Genomic DNA, 14030 nt, shown 5'->3' on the forward strand with positions numbered 1-14030 from the left:
TCCACTGTTCTTGCCTGGAGAATCCCAGGGACGAGGGAGCCTGGTGGGAGGCCGTCTATGGGGTCGTATGGAGTCGGATACGACTGAAGCGACTTAGCAGCAGCAGCAGCAGAAGCAGTGTTCCAATTACCCAAAACAAGAATTTTATAATATATTGGAAACAGCGCAGACAATCACATTTAAGTAAATAAAGAGATTAGAGTTCATCTGAAGATGTGTTAAAGATGAGGACTAAGATAGAGGGAATCCCAAAGACACAAACAATGGTCAGTTGCCCTTCAGCATGATAGGGAAAGACCACTGCAGGGGAGGTGATGCAAATTGAGATTTGAGGGATAAGTAGGCGTTTGCTAGAGGAAAAATGCAGTAAAAATATTTTTAAGAGAACAAGGAATAAACAGTGCAGAGGAGCAGGAAAAAAAAAAAACAAAACATGTCCTTTGGGGAACCACAACTAGTTCAAATAGCATTTGGCTTGAAGTAGGGAAGCTAAACTGTGAAGCACTTATAAATCAGGTTAAGGAGAATGGCCTTCACTTTATCAATACTACAGAGTCACTGAACGATTTTAAGCAGTAGTGTAAATGCAGTGGCTCAGCAGTAAAGGGTCTGCCTGCAATGCAGGAGCCCCAGAAGACACCGGTTCAATCCTGGATCGGGAAGATCCCCTGGAGATGGGAATGGCAGCCCACTCCAGTATTCTTGCCTGGCAAATCCCATGGACAGAGGAGCCTGGTGGGCTACAGTCCATGGGGTCACAGATAGTCAGACACAACTGATCATAAAGCACATGTCATACATGTCCATCCCCAACTCCCTAACTATCCCTTCCCCACATCCTTCCCCCCTGCAACCGTAAGTTCGTTCTCTGAGTCTCTCTTTTGTAACTTCATTTGTATCATTTCTTTTTAGATTCCACATATAAGGGATGTCATACAATATTTCTCCTCTGTCTGACTTACTTCACTCAGTATGACAATTAAAAATAATTTCTTTAGCCTTCCATTATGCTCACACTAGGTTAGGTCTTCGACCTCATGCTGCTAAAGCATCGTATACTCTTTTACGGTACTCATCATAGTTGCACTTCTCATCATTTCTCCAATGTTTGTCTTCTGCCGTCACACTATAAGTAAACCCTGTGAGATCAGAGATTGGGTTCCACGAGTCTGTTTGTCCCCAGTATTGTATACCCAGTACTTAGCACAGTTCCTGGCATAGCAAGTAATAACCAAAGGAACCAGTGTCCTGTAGGTCAATGGATATAGCCCAAGACAGGTCTGGGCTAGAGAGGTAAATGTGAGAATTATCATCATATTGGTGGTTTAGTCGTTGTGTCCGACTCTTGCGATCCCACGGACTGTAGCCCACCAGGCTCCTCTGTCCATGGGATTCTCCAGGCAAGAATACTGGAGTGGGTTGCCATTTCCTTCTTCAGGGGATCTTTCCCACCCAGGAATTGAACCTGGGTCTCCTGCATTGCAGGCAGATTCTTTATCGACTGAGCTATGAGGGAATTCCATCAGCACATTAGACATAGTGAAAGCTATAAGAGAAAATTAGATGTCTAGAGAAAAGTGACTTAGAAATGAATTGGATCCATGATAGAACTCTCAACTACAACAGTATTTAAAGGACTGGCAGGGAATTCCCTGATGGTCCAATGGTTAGGACTCTGCACTTCCACTGCAGGGGACACCAGTTACTTATTTTTTGGGCTACACCGCATAGCATGTGGGATCTTAGTTCCCAGACCAAGGATCAAACTTGTGTCCCCTGCATTTCTGCATTGTAAGCACGATATCTTAACCACTGGACGACCAGGGAAGTCTTAAGGAGGCACCAGTTAAATCCCTGGTCCAAGAATTAAGATGCTATGTGCCACGCAGTGCAGCCAAAAATTACAAAATAAAAAAGTAAATGAAGGGCTGGCAAAAGAAGAGGTGCGTTCAAGAGTACCTGAGACAGAAAGAACATCAGTAACTAAGGTGGCAGAAATGCTAAAGTGATTAGACTATCAGCATTGATTCTGATGGGGCTTCCCACGTGGTACTAGTGGTAAAGAGCCTGCCTGCTAATGCAGGAGACTTTAGAGATACAGGTTCGATCCCTGGGTTGGGAAGATCCCCTGGAGGAGGAAATGGCAACCCATTCCAGTATTCTTGCCAGGAGAATCCCCATGGACAGAGGAGCCTGATCGGCTACGGTTCCTAGGTCACCAAGAGTCGGACGTGGCTGAGTGACCTAGCACACAGTGTGGTGATTCTGATAAGGAGTGCTGCTGCTGCTGCTGCTAAGTTGCTTCAGTCATGTCCGACTCTGTGCGACCCCATAGACGGCAGCCCACCAGTGTTCCCCATCCCTGGGATTCTCCAGGCAAGAACACTGGAGTGGGTTCTGATAAGGAGTAGAGTGGGAGAATCAGAGAAATTAAATTATCAGGAGGGCTGGCTATCAGACTAAAAAGTTTGGTTTTGGATCCTGAAGCCACAGGAGTGTCAGAATTTTGTTTTGGAAATGGCACCATCATAACTTCCAAGCATCTGGCAGCATCAGTCCTCTCAGATTTGACTTGTATTCTTTTTCATCTGCTCCTATCATTGTCCAGAATGGCCAAGGATGAGAGTTGGAAAACAGGGGACAGCATTTCAGAAGGGGGATGGCATGTGCAGAAGGCCTACAGGGGAGAGTACAATGCATCTGAGGGACTGGAAGGAGACTAATATGGACAGAACTGACTTCAAGAGGACACAAGGCTGGAATAATGTTTCAGATGATGGAGGTTTGGGCCAGAGCCTGGAGGGACTGGCAAGAGGTTTGGACTTTGTGCTGAGAGCAGTGGGAACTGTGACTGGATTTTCAGCAGACTTGCCTTTAGGTGATATTATTTTAGCTGGACTATACAAGATGTGCAAGACCTGTCAACAGAATGCCACAACCTGCCTTAGGATTTTTTTTTTTTTTTTTGCTATACCATGTAGTATGTGGGATCTTAGTTCCTAGCCAGGGATTGAACCCGCTGCCCCTGCAGTGGAAGCATGGAGTCTTAACCATGGACCGCCAGGGAAGTCTTGCCTTAGAACTTCTAAGAGAGTTTGGGAGGAAGATAGAAAGATGGATAGATTGATAGATAGCTAGAGAGATACGAAAAATGGGGATTAAATGAAAGTTTACAGGTTGAATGTTGAGACTTGCCCCAGACTCCCTCTTCACCCAGCTCTGTGTACAATCAGATTTATACCCTCCAGGCAGGAGTTTGGAAGCATCTCTTCTGGGAAATCTGATCAGACAAGGAAAAAGACCTAAGGGTTCTGACATTAGGGGTTCCTCAAGGAAATGGCCTCATGAATCACCCTATAGTAAAAGTTCGAAGTCCACATGCCTCTCTACCTCCTATACAGACACAATCACAGTTGCTGATCAGTACCTCAGTGTATAGATCTTAAATATGAGCAGACAGCTGAGGATTACCGGACATTTGAGGAAAGTCTTTAAACGAAAGACAAAGACTAAACAAACAGAGAAAGAAAAAAAAAGCATAGAGGAAATAAAGACTATGCAAGAAGGAAAACACTATTTTAAAAACCTATGAATATTCTCAGACAAGAAAAGGACATTTATCCATGAAACAAAAACAGAACATTCTTAAAATGCAGAGAACAAAAGAGAGCTCTTAGAAATTAGAAACATAAAAGCAAAAATTAAAAACTCAATAGGAGGTATGTAATATATGGCATGATAAATATAATTAACACTACTGTGTGTTACATATAGAGCTTCCCTGGAGGCTCAGTGGTAAAGAATCTACCTGCCAATGCAGGAGACTTGAGTTTGATCCCTTGGTTGGGAAGATTCCCTGGAGAAGGAAGTGGCAACCCACTCCAGTATTCTTGCTTGGAGAATGCCATGAACAGAGGAGCCTGGTGGGCTATAGTCCATAGAGTTGCAAAGAATTGGACACAACTGAAGTGACTTAGTGCAGCACAGCACTTCAACTCTCTAGACACCATACAACCTGTTTCTTACAATTTACACATTTATGTCACCTGCTTATCCTTGTCCAGTGTCTAAATCATGACCATTTAACCAATGGTTATTCCACAAAAGGAATAATAAGTCACCATTGAAAGCGACGATGTATTTAATAGCATGGGAAGATGTTTCTGGTTTATTGTTAAATGAAAAATGTTTGCAAAAGAGTATGATCCAGTAAAACCACACACACTTAACTAATTATATGTATGTTTATATGTATACATATACATTGAAAAAAGTCTAAGGAATTGATACCAAAAGGTTAAGAGTAATGATGTAAGTAAGGCTATGGATTCTATTTTTATCAGTTCAGTTCAGTCACTCAGTCGTGTCCAACTCTTTGTGACCCCATGGACTCCAGCAAGCCAGGCCTCCCTGTCCATTACCAACTCCCAGAGTTTACTCAAACTCATGTCCATTAAGTTGGTGATACCATCCAACCATCTCATCCTCTGTTATCCACTTCTCTTCCTGCCTTCAATCTTTCCCAGCATCAGGGTCTTTTCCAATGAGTTAGTTCTTCACATCAGGTGGCCAAAGTATTGGAGTTTCAGCTTCAGCATCAGTCCTTCCAATGAATATTCAGGACTGATTTCCTTCAGGATGGACTGGTTGGATCTCCTTGCAGTCCAAGGGACTCTCAAGAGTCTTCTCCAACACCACAGTTCAAAAGCATCAATTCTTAGATGCTCAGCATTCTTTATGGTCCAACTCTCACATCCATACATGACTACTGGAAAAACCATAGCTTTGACTAGACAGACCTTTGTTGGCAAAGTAATGTCTCTGCTTTTTAATATGCTGTCTAGGTTGGTCATAACTTTTCTTCCAAGGGGCAAGCGTCTTTTAATTTCAAGGCTGCAGTCACCATCTGCAGTGATTTTGGAGCCCTAAAAAATAAAGTCTCGGGACTTGCCTGGTGGTCCAGTGGCTAAGACTCTGCGCTCCCAATGCAGGGGGCCTGGGTTCGATCCCTGGACAAGGAGCTAGATCCCACATGCAGCAACTAAGACCCAGTGCAGCCACATTAAAATAAATAAATGATTAAAAAAAAAAAAAGTCTCTCACTGTTTCCACTGTTTCCCCATCTATTTTCCATGAAGTGATGGGACCAGATGCCATGACCTTAGTTTTCTGAATGTTGAGTTTTAAGCCAACTTTTTCACTCTCCTCTTTCACTTTCATCAAGAGGCTCTTTAGTTCTTCTTCACTTTCTGCCATAAGGGTGGTGTCATCTGCATATCTGAGGTTATTGATATTTCTCCTGGCAATCTTGATTCCAGCTTGTGCTTCATCCAGCCCAGCATTTCTCATGATGTATTCTGCATATAAGTTAAATAAGCAGGGTGACAATATGCAGCCTTGACGTGCTCCTTTCCCACATTTGAAACCAGTCTGTTATTCCATGTCCAGTTCTAACTGTTGCTTCTTGACTTGCATACAGATTTCTCAAGTAGCAGGTCAGGTGGTCTGTTATTCCCATCTCTTGAAGAATTTTCCACAGTTTATTGTGATCCACACAGTTAAAGGTTTTGGCATAGTCGATAAAGCAGAAATAGATGTTTTTCTGGAATTGTCTTCCTTTTTCGATGATCCAGTGGATGTTGGCAATTTGATCTCTGGTTCCTCTGCCTTTTCTAAAACCAGCTTGAACATCTGGAAGTTCACGGTTCATGTACTGTTGAAGCCTGGCTTGGAGAATTTTGAGCATTCCTTTGCTAGCATGTGAGATGAGTACAATTGTGCAGTAGTTTGAACATTCTTTGGCATTGACTTTCTTGGGGATGGCCACTGCTGAGTTTTCCAAATTTGCTGGCATATTGAGTGCAGCACTTTCACAGCATCGTCTTTTAGGATTTGAAATAGCTCAACTGGAATTCCACCACCTCCACTAGCTTTGTTCATAGTGATGCTTCCCAAGGCCCACTTGACTTCACATTCCAGGATGTCTGGCTCTAAGTAATCACACCATCATGATTATACTTACTTACTTACAAAAAAGTAAGTATACAAAACTATACTTTTTTTGTATAGTTCTTTTGTGTATTCTTGCCACCTATTCTTAATATCTTCTGTTTCTGTTGGGTCCATACCATTTCTGTCCTTTATTGTACCCATCTTTGCATGAAAAGTTCCCTTGGTATTTCTAATTTTCTTGAAGAGATCTCTAGTCTTTCCCATTCTATTGTTTTCCTCTACTGCTTTGCATTGATCACTGAGGAAGCCTTTCTTATCTCTTCTTGCTATTCTTTGGAACTCTGCATTCAAATAGGTATATCTTTCTTTTTCTCCTTTGCCTTTTGCTTCTCTATTTTTATATGCCCCTTCAAACTTCTCTACAACAAACCTGCATGACTTGTAATAAAATAGTATGAAAGTGGGAAATGAGTCTGTTTGCCTTCTTGTCTCCATGGGTCCTAAAGGTTTATTTTAGTTCTACTAAACTGAAAATAAAGACTTTGTGACTTTTGAAAAAGAAAAAGCACTCCCTAGCTGCATGGATTTTTTTTAAAGTTGGGGCGAGTGGTCCTTCCTGCTGCTGCTGCTAAGTCGCTTCAGTCGTGTCTACCCCATAGACAGCAGCCCACCAGGCTCCCCCGTCCCTGGGATTCTCCAGGCAAGAACACTGGAGTGGGCTGCCATTTCCTTCTCCAATGCATGAAAGTGAAAAGTGAAAGTGAAGTGGCTCAGTCGTGTCCGACTCCCAGCAACCTCATGGACTGCAGCCCACCAGGCTCCCCCATCCATGGGATTTTCCAGGCAAGAGTGCTGGAGTGGAGTGCCATTGCCTTCTCCAGTGGTCCTTCCTAGTGTCCCTGAAATGCGGCCACCAGGTGGCAGCCTGCTCCATCTATTGAGTTGGTAGGCCTGGTTCAGTCTTAAATTCCGTAAGCCCAGGCCAGATGTGGCAGGCCTTTGTCCAGATCCCAAACCTGACCAACAAGCCTGATGCGCAAGCTGATCCCTTCCCTTCTTTTTCTATATACCACAGACTCCGGTCTATTGAGGGTAAAAGTCATCTTTTTGTTAAGTCATTGAGTTGTGTCCGACTCTTTTGTGAACCCATGGACTGTAGACTGCTAGGCTCCTCTGTCCATGAGATTTCCCAGGCAAGAATGCTGGAGTGGGTGGCCACTTCCTCCTCCAGGGGATCTTCCCCACCCAGGGACTGAACATGCTCTCCTGGATTGGCAGGCGAGTTCTTTACCACTGAGCCATCAGAGAAGACCAGAAATCATCTTAGGCCCACTTTTACCCCCAGGAGCAACATCCATTGACCAGAATGCTGAGGGAGGGGAGCTGAAGCTTACGGAATCCTCAATTCTTCTACCCAACACCACATCAACATACAGGAGGAATTCTCATTTATTTTTCACGCTTAACAAGGAGGTGGGAAGGCCTGCCTCTTCCTCACTTCTGCTCTTTCTATCTGGGAATATTCACCTCTGACCCTCCTTCCCTTCCTTCAGGGAGGCTTTGGTCAGTGGAGACAGTCTCTAAGGAGTGTTCAGTTTGTGGGGATGGAGAAGCTGAAACAGCGATCCCCCAGGGGTGCCATCACTTTCCTGCCAACTCCCTCATCGCCTCTCCTTCAAATCGAAAGCAGTGCCAGCCCTCAGCTTCCGTCAGATCTTGGGCTCCGAGGGCCTTGTACAAGTCCATAGCCCTCTTGTTCCAGTCCAGGACTGCCAGGCGTAACTGGGAGCAGCCCTTATCCAAAGCCACCTGTGAGAGAAGACACTGCTCACTTTCCTGGGGTGAAAAAGGAAAAGACTTTCTCACCCTCCATTCAACCCAGGTGCCTCCCATACAGCTCGGCTTTGCCAGGGCCCAGCTCCTAGTGCCATCCCTCTCCTCACCTCAGCCACTTTTTTGATTATTTTGGAACCAATCCCTTGACCTGATGTGGGGAGAAAAAACAAGGATTGTCTGAGTTGAAGAGGAGCAGCAAAGGTCATAAGCTAGGATTAAGAGACATGGTCCCTTCATGGGTTGCTTTTCTCCCATCCTGCCCTCTTCCCAGTACCTCGATATTCTGGCTTCACATAGATGTCTTCTAGATAAATATTTCGTCCCTTCCATGTGCTGTAGCTGAAGTAATACAGCCCATAGCCCACCACACAGGGCCCTGCGAGAGAAAAAAAAGAAGGATCAGGCCTCTGGGCACCTGGGGGAGAGACCTTTGAGGCTGATTGGAGAGGGCACCTCTAAAGTCGGGGTATTCTTACCCTGTGGCTCTCCTGGTGCAGAAAGAATCTCTGCCACCAAACAGTGATAGAAAGGAGTCTCTCCAAAGCCATCTGCTCTCAGGGCTGCAGAGATCGGGTTTGGGATAAAGAGATAGAGAAAGAAGGATTGGGTGTGTGCCCAGCCTGTAGTTATTGCCTGGGGAGCCCATCCTTCATTTCCTCCCCAGCTTCCGTCAGGACTCAGGAGTTGGGTCCCTACCTTCTTCACTGATCTTCACTTGGTCTGAGAGTTTCTCGTACTCAGCGAGTTCCTACAGCGCGGGGACAGAGGCTAGATGAAGGCAGGAGGGCCTCGCTGCTCCCTCAAGCAAGACCTCAGGGCGCGCTCCTCCCTCTGCTCCCACTTCCTCTTCCTCCACGCCCCCCACCCCAGCCACTCTGACGCCCCTCTTTGGACCCTGGTTTCCAGCCAGCAGCCCTCACCCGAATCAGCCTCAGGATATTTCCACAATCTCCCTCCTTGGCTTCTCGGATCATCACGAAAGCCATCCTGTTCCCCAACGTCAGGGACCGCCTGTTCCCCAACGTCAGGGACCGAAGTCCAGGATCCCCACTTCCGTTCTGTAGGAAGGGGAGACGAGCAATTCGGACCCTTTAAGGGGCCTACAAATTCCGATCCCCGAAAGCCCCGGGAACGGCGGGGAGCTAGGCGGTGGGGGCTCCGGGGGCTGGGAAGCTGAAGCCCGATTCTGGCTACGGCGGAGAGAGAGGTAGGACGAAGTGGTCCTCACTGTCTGGGCGCCCCTAATTTCGGCCCCCGCCAGCGCGCACCTGCCAGCCAATCAGCTTGCAGAACGGGTATGTCCCCACCCCCGGCCCCCGTCCCCCCTCCCCCGACTCTGCCCCACCATGGCCGAGTCTCGTGACCGCGCCCGTGGGCAGGGGTCAAGGCTGTACTGCAGAGGCTTTCTCGTCCGAGTTATCTGGGTGTTCCAGCCTGCAGTGGAGAAACCCCACGGCTCCAACGTTACCTCTTTCTTTAACTGAAGAGTGCAGTGATTATCTGCTCTTCCCTTCGCTCAAATTCACCCATTTCAGCCCACCCAGACTCCAGACTCGGGGTGAGCCCCAAGACCTCCAGCTCTTTCCTACTGGCTCAAAGTGTGACTTCTTCTGGGGGCATTTATATTTTTAAATGGGTGAGGGAGAAAGGGATGAATTTCTATTGGTAAATGTTTAGGCGTTGTGATAAACGGATAAGAAGATAACGGGGTGGGAGGCAGAACTCCTAGTATCCACTGAATCACACTCGGAGATAACCCCTCCCTAGAAGGCAAGCCTCAGAGGCCTGGGAAAACACCGAGGGAGGAGCTCAGAGCAGATACCAGGCTTTGAATCTGCACTATCTCCATTCACCCTCCTTCACATTGAACCCAGAAAGTAGGTATTATTTTTCACATTTTGCAGACAGGACACTTCAGCACACTGGTGGGGTGACTCACCCACAGCCAGCCAGCTGGTGTTTGGGATTCCATGTCTCAGCTCTAGACCTTATAGAAGATGCTACTTGGGTAGCCCGGCAGGATTGTTTCTAGATCTCATGTTTGTCATCAAGGCAGCCTCTGCAGGTAGGCTTGGAGGACCCAGGAAGGAGAGTGCAAGTGAGGTGTCCTCTCCCAGCTCATAAACTTGCCCAGCAATGGGGGAGGGTAGTAGAGAAACTCTGTTCCTCACTCCATTTGTCCTCAGAGGGGCCAGAGGGTCAGTGGCCCCGTCTCCTGCCCCCCTTCTTCCCCCAGGGCAACCTTTAACCCTCCAACAACAATGTGGAAGGCTGCCTTCCCCCACGCATTTGCCCCAGAGTCATTGGAGGCTAAAAGAGGACCGCAGCTGATTATGGTGAACAGAGGTCCACTGGCCATTTGGCACGGGCTACTGCTGCTGCTGTTGCTACCACTTCCAAGCCACGGAGGACCGGCCCTGAGACCTCCTCTCCCCAGCCAGGTGCAGGAGTGGGACAGGGTGCTATGCCCTGCGTGTGTTTCAGTGAGCTACGCTGGGGCTTTGCCCTCTTCTTTGCTTTCCTCCTCTGGCCTGGTAGCAATGCCTCTCCCTCCATCTGTCTCTGGCATGTCCTTATTTCGGCTTACTTTTCTCTTCAACAGACAACTGAAGACTCTCCTGCTCTGCACCTCAGCAGTGGTCCTGGACAAGAACCTGTTACCATTATGACCTTTAACCTCACCAAGATCACAAAGTATGAGATTGACCTAATTCTTTGACCTAGTCTCCTAACATCACCCTCTCTCCATCAGCTCCTCTTTTTTTGCTTTATTTAATTGAAGTATAGTTGATTTACAGTGTTGCGTTTCTAGGGTACAGCAAAGTGATTCAATTATATATATTTATAAAACATGTTATATATAGATTCTTTTTCAGGTTCTTTTGTATTATGGCTTATTATAAGATACTGAATATAGTTTCCTGTGTTATGCAGTATGACTTGTCGACTCTATTTTATATATAATAGCTTGTATCTGTTAATCCCACACTCCCAATTTATCCCCCCACCTTTTGCTCTTTGGTAGCTGTGAATTTGTTTTCTATGACTGTGACTTGGTTTTGCAAATAAGTTCATTTGTATCAGTTTTTAAATTCCACATGTAAGTGATAGCATATGGTATTTATCTTTCTGTCTGATTTACTTCATTTAGTATGATAATCTCTAGGTCCGTCCAGGTTGCATTGTTTCATTCTTTTTATGGCTGAATAATATTCCATTGTGTGTGTGTGTATACCATGTATATATATATATATATATATATTTATGTATGTATGTCCATGTATGTATATACCATGTCTTCTTTATTCATTCCTCTGTTGATGGACCTTTAGGTTGCTTCCAAGTCCTGGCTATTGTAAACAGTGCATCAGTCCTTCTCTTTTCCTTGTCTCTCTGTCCTCTACCTGAACTCCTCCTCCCTCAACCTCAAGTCTATGCTCAAAGCGCACGCCCCCTACACAGTCCTTCCTTTCATGTCCTTCCAGAATCTCCTCCTCTTTTGAGTTTCGGACTTGGGATCCAGAGGGAGTCATTTTTTATGGTGATACCAACCCAAAGAATGACTGGTTTATGCTGGGGCTTCGGGATGGCAGGCCTGAAATCCAGCTTCATAATCACTGGGCTCAGCTTACAGTGAGTGCTGGACCCCGGCTGGACGATGGGAAGTGGCACCAGGTAAGCTAGATTTGGTCCTGAGGGAGGTATATCTTGAGCTGGTCTGAGGGAGGGAACGGAACCAAGTCATTAGGCATCCCTCTGCCATTGTCACCACATTGAATCCACACAGGAGCCCTGTGAAGTGGCTGTTCTTGTCCGCATTTTTTTCAGAAGGGAGTTCTGAGGCTTAGTCAGTGACAGGTGACAGGTCCAGAGTGAGCTGGGAGTACCAGCTCACCCTTCAAGTACATATTCTTTCTGCCAGACTAGACTGCCTCTCTTAGGTTCCAGGTTTGGTTTGGTTTGGTTTTGGTTGATGGTTGTTCAGCAGTTAGTTGCGATTTGGGATAATTGTGATAGGAAGTGAGCTCGAGTCCTTCCACTCTGCCATCTTCAGTATGGCATATTCTAGATCACCTCTGAATAAAGCAGTAAATAATAAATCAGGCTCCAGGGACCTCTGATTCCTCTTCTCTTTTTCTTCTCGCAGATGGAAGTGAAGATCCATGGGGATTCCTTGCTACTCAGGGTGGATGGGGTGGAGGTGCTGTGTCTGAGACAGGTCTTTGGACAACAGGCCAACAATTCCCAGCTCATCATGAGGATTGCACTGGGAGGACTGTTGTTCCCTGCCTCTGACCTCCGGTTGCCGGTAACTGCATCCCAGGGTCAGGAACCGTGACCAAAGCTCATAAAGCATTGCTGGCTGGGTGGCCATAGGGATCTGCATCTACACATTTCAAGGAGAGGGGATAGGGTGAGAGATGCATGGGGGAGGGCAAATGCTTGGGTCTTAGAGGGGAATAAACAGGGTGGGGAGGCTGAGACTGGGGCTCAGATATCCTGATTCCAACATCCTCTGCATCTTCCCTCCCGCCATGGGCTCCAGCTGGTCCCTGCCCTGGATGCCTGCCTGCGCCAGGATGACTGGCTGGACCAACAGGCCCAGACCTCGGCATCTGTCCCCACTAGTGTCAGAAGCTGTGCTGTAGAGTCTCAACCTGGAATATTCTTCCCTCCAGGGACTGGTGCAGAATTTGGTCTCCAAGGTAAAGGCTATTTTTCCCTCCATGACCAGCTCTGTGTCCATCTCCCTCCACCACTAGCCCCTTCTCTCCATGAATCCCTAGCCTTAAGACCTCAATAGGATCATTTCTCCCCCAAGAAATTCCTCGGCCTCATGCAGAGCCCTGGGCTTTCTCCTTGGACCTGGCACTCCAGCTGGCAGCAGGTTCAGGCCGCCTCCTTGCTCTTGGGACGCCAGAAAACCCTTCTTGGCTCAGCATCCACCTCCAAGATCAAGTAAGGCGGGGGATGCTGCCTGTACTCAGTGGCGCCTAGGAGCAATGGGAGAACAGGGAATTCCGAAATGTCAATAGTATGAAGGCTTCGGAAGGTGGGGGGGTGTGTGCAGAGACACATATTAAAGCTGCCCACAGCAAGCAAATGACCTTTACTTAGATTATATATTTTCTTGGGGGTGGGTATGGTTTTATAGAAGGCCAAGACAAGAGAGCTGAGGCAGGACTGAGGTGGTGGGAATGGCCAGAGATGGATAGACTGGATAGACATAGATAGTGTGGCTGAGAGGAAGAATCCAGGCAGCCAGGGATGGGGCTACGAGGAGTGGGTGCAATTCGTTCTTCCCTCCCGCACTTATGTCCCTTCCCACACACTCTGCAGAAAGTGGTGTTGTCTTCTGGGTCGGGGCCAGGGCTGGATCTGCCCCTCATCTTGGGGCTCCGTCTTCAGCTGAACTTGACTGTGTCCGGGGTGGTTTTGAGCCAGGGGGCAAAGAAGGAGATCCTTGCTCTGCCTCCCACGGGCCCTGGCTCCCTTCTTGATCTCTGGGTCCAGCCGCACGGGCGTCTCTTCCTAGGGGCTTTGCCAGGTAAGAATGAGCAATGGTGAAGATCTCAGCACACCATGGGAAACGGCTAAGGGCAGGGGGAGAAGCGGGAAGGGGCACATTTTTAGGGGAAGGAAACCTCTGGGAGGGAAGAGGAGAAGAGAGAGAATAAGTGGGTAGTGGGAGGAAGTGCTTTCAAATATTTAAGTTGGAGAACTGAAAAAGTGGGGAGGAGCTTCTGGATCCAGGTCCCCCCACCCTCAATGTCCCCTCCATGCTCCCTCTCTCTAGGAGAGGCCACTTCTGCCTCCTTTTGCTTGGATGGCCTTTGGGCACAAGGCCGGAGTCTGGACATGGACCGGGCCCAGAGCAGAAGCCTGAACATCTGGACTCACAGCTGTCCCCAGAACCCAGGCAATGGCAGTGACACGACCCATTAAATCCCCACCTAAGAACCTCCTTTGAATGTTACTCCTTCATTTATTCAGCAAATGCTTACAGTGTGTCTGCAATGTGCCAGGCACTGTGCTGAGCACTGAGTCATACTAAGGAGCCAAACTAACCCTGCTTCCTGTCCTCTCGGTGCTGTGGTCCCCTGGGGGAGGCAGGCATCCATCAAAGACTAACAAGTGAGTAGATAATTGGAAACTATGATAAGTACCGTAAAGGAGCAGTCAGAGAACTGAGAAAGCTCAAGGGCCAGTGGCCTTGACCTACACTAGGGATCAAGGAGGGC

General features: G+C 47.3%; 2 protein-coding genes across 8 annotated transcripts; one reads left to right on the plus strand and one right to left on the minus strand.

The window, feature by feature from the left end:
- Positions 1–7383: 7383 nt before the first annotated feature.
- SAT2 (spermidine/spermine N1-acetyltransferase family member 2) lies at positions 7384–8874 on the minus strand. Of its 2 annotated transcripts, none has more exons than XM_019982241.2 (6): positions 8709–8874; positions 8485–8536; positions 8265–8348; positions 8063–8164; positions 7896–7936; positions 7384–7761 (listed from the first exon to the last, which is right to left on the minus strand). In XM_019982241.2, the coding sequence occupies exons 1-6, from the start codon at positions 8772–8774 to the stop codon at positions 7594–7596; spliced, it is 513 nt and encodes a 170-aa protein (XP_019837800.1). In that variant the 5' UTR covers positions 8775–8874; the 3' UTR covers positions 7384–7593. The 2 variants fall into 2 exon arrangements, with proteins under 2 accessions (XP_019837800.1, XP_019837799.1); XM_019982240.2 differs by having other exon boundaries at positions 7384–7788.
- Positions 8875–8944: 70 nt separating this feature from the next.
- On the plus strand, positions 8945–13753 carry SHBG (sex hormone binding globulin). 6 transcript variants are annotated; one of them, XM_070773007.1, is made up of 10 exons: positions 8947–9083; positions 9693–9853; positions 10025–10229; positions 10391–10482; positions 11274–11463; positions 11936–12097; positions 12335–12494; positions 12611–12747; positions 13129–13336; positions 13586–13753. In XM_070773007.1, exons 3-10 carry the CDS (start codon positions 10050–10052, stop codon positions 13732–13734), a joined length of 1278 nt encoding a protein of 425 aa, XP_070629108.1. In that variant the 5' UTR covers positions 8947–9083; positions 9693–9853; positions 10025–10049; the 3' UTR covers positions 13735–13753. The 6 variants fall into 6 exon arrangements, with proteins under 6 accessions (XP_019837795.2, XP_070629108.1, XP_019837796.2 ...); XM_019982237.2 differs by lacking the exon at positions 8947–9083 and adding an exon at positions 9149–9346; XM_019982236.2 differs by lacking the exon at positions 9693–9853 and having other exon boundaries at positions 8945–9083.
- The last annotated feature ends 277 nt before the right edge of the window (positions 13754–14030 follow it).

This window comes from Bos indicus, chromosome 19, assembly GCF_029378745.1.
Source record: "Bos indicus isolate NIAB-ARS_2022 breed Sahiwal x Tharparkar chromosome 19, NIAB-ARS_B.indTharparkar_mat_pri_1.0, whole genome shotgun sequence".
NCBI lineage: Eukaryota > Metazoa > Chordata > Mammalia > Artiodactyla > Bovidae > Bos > Bos indicus.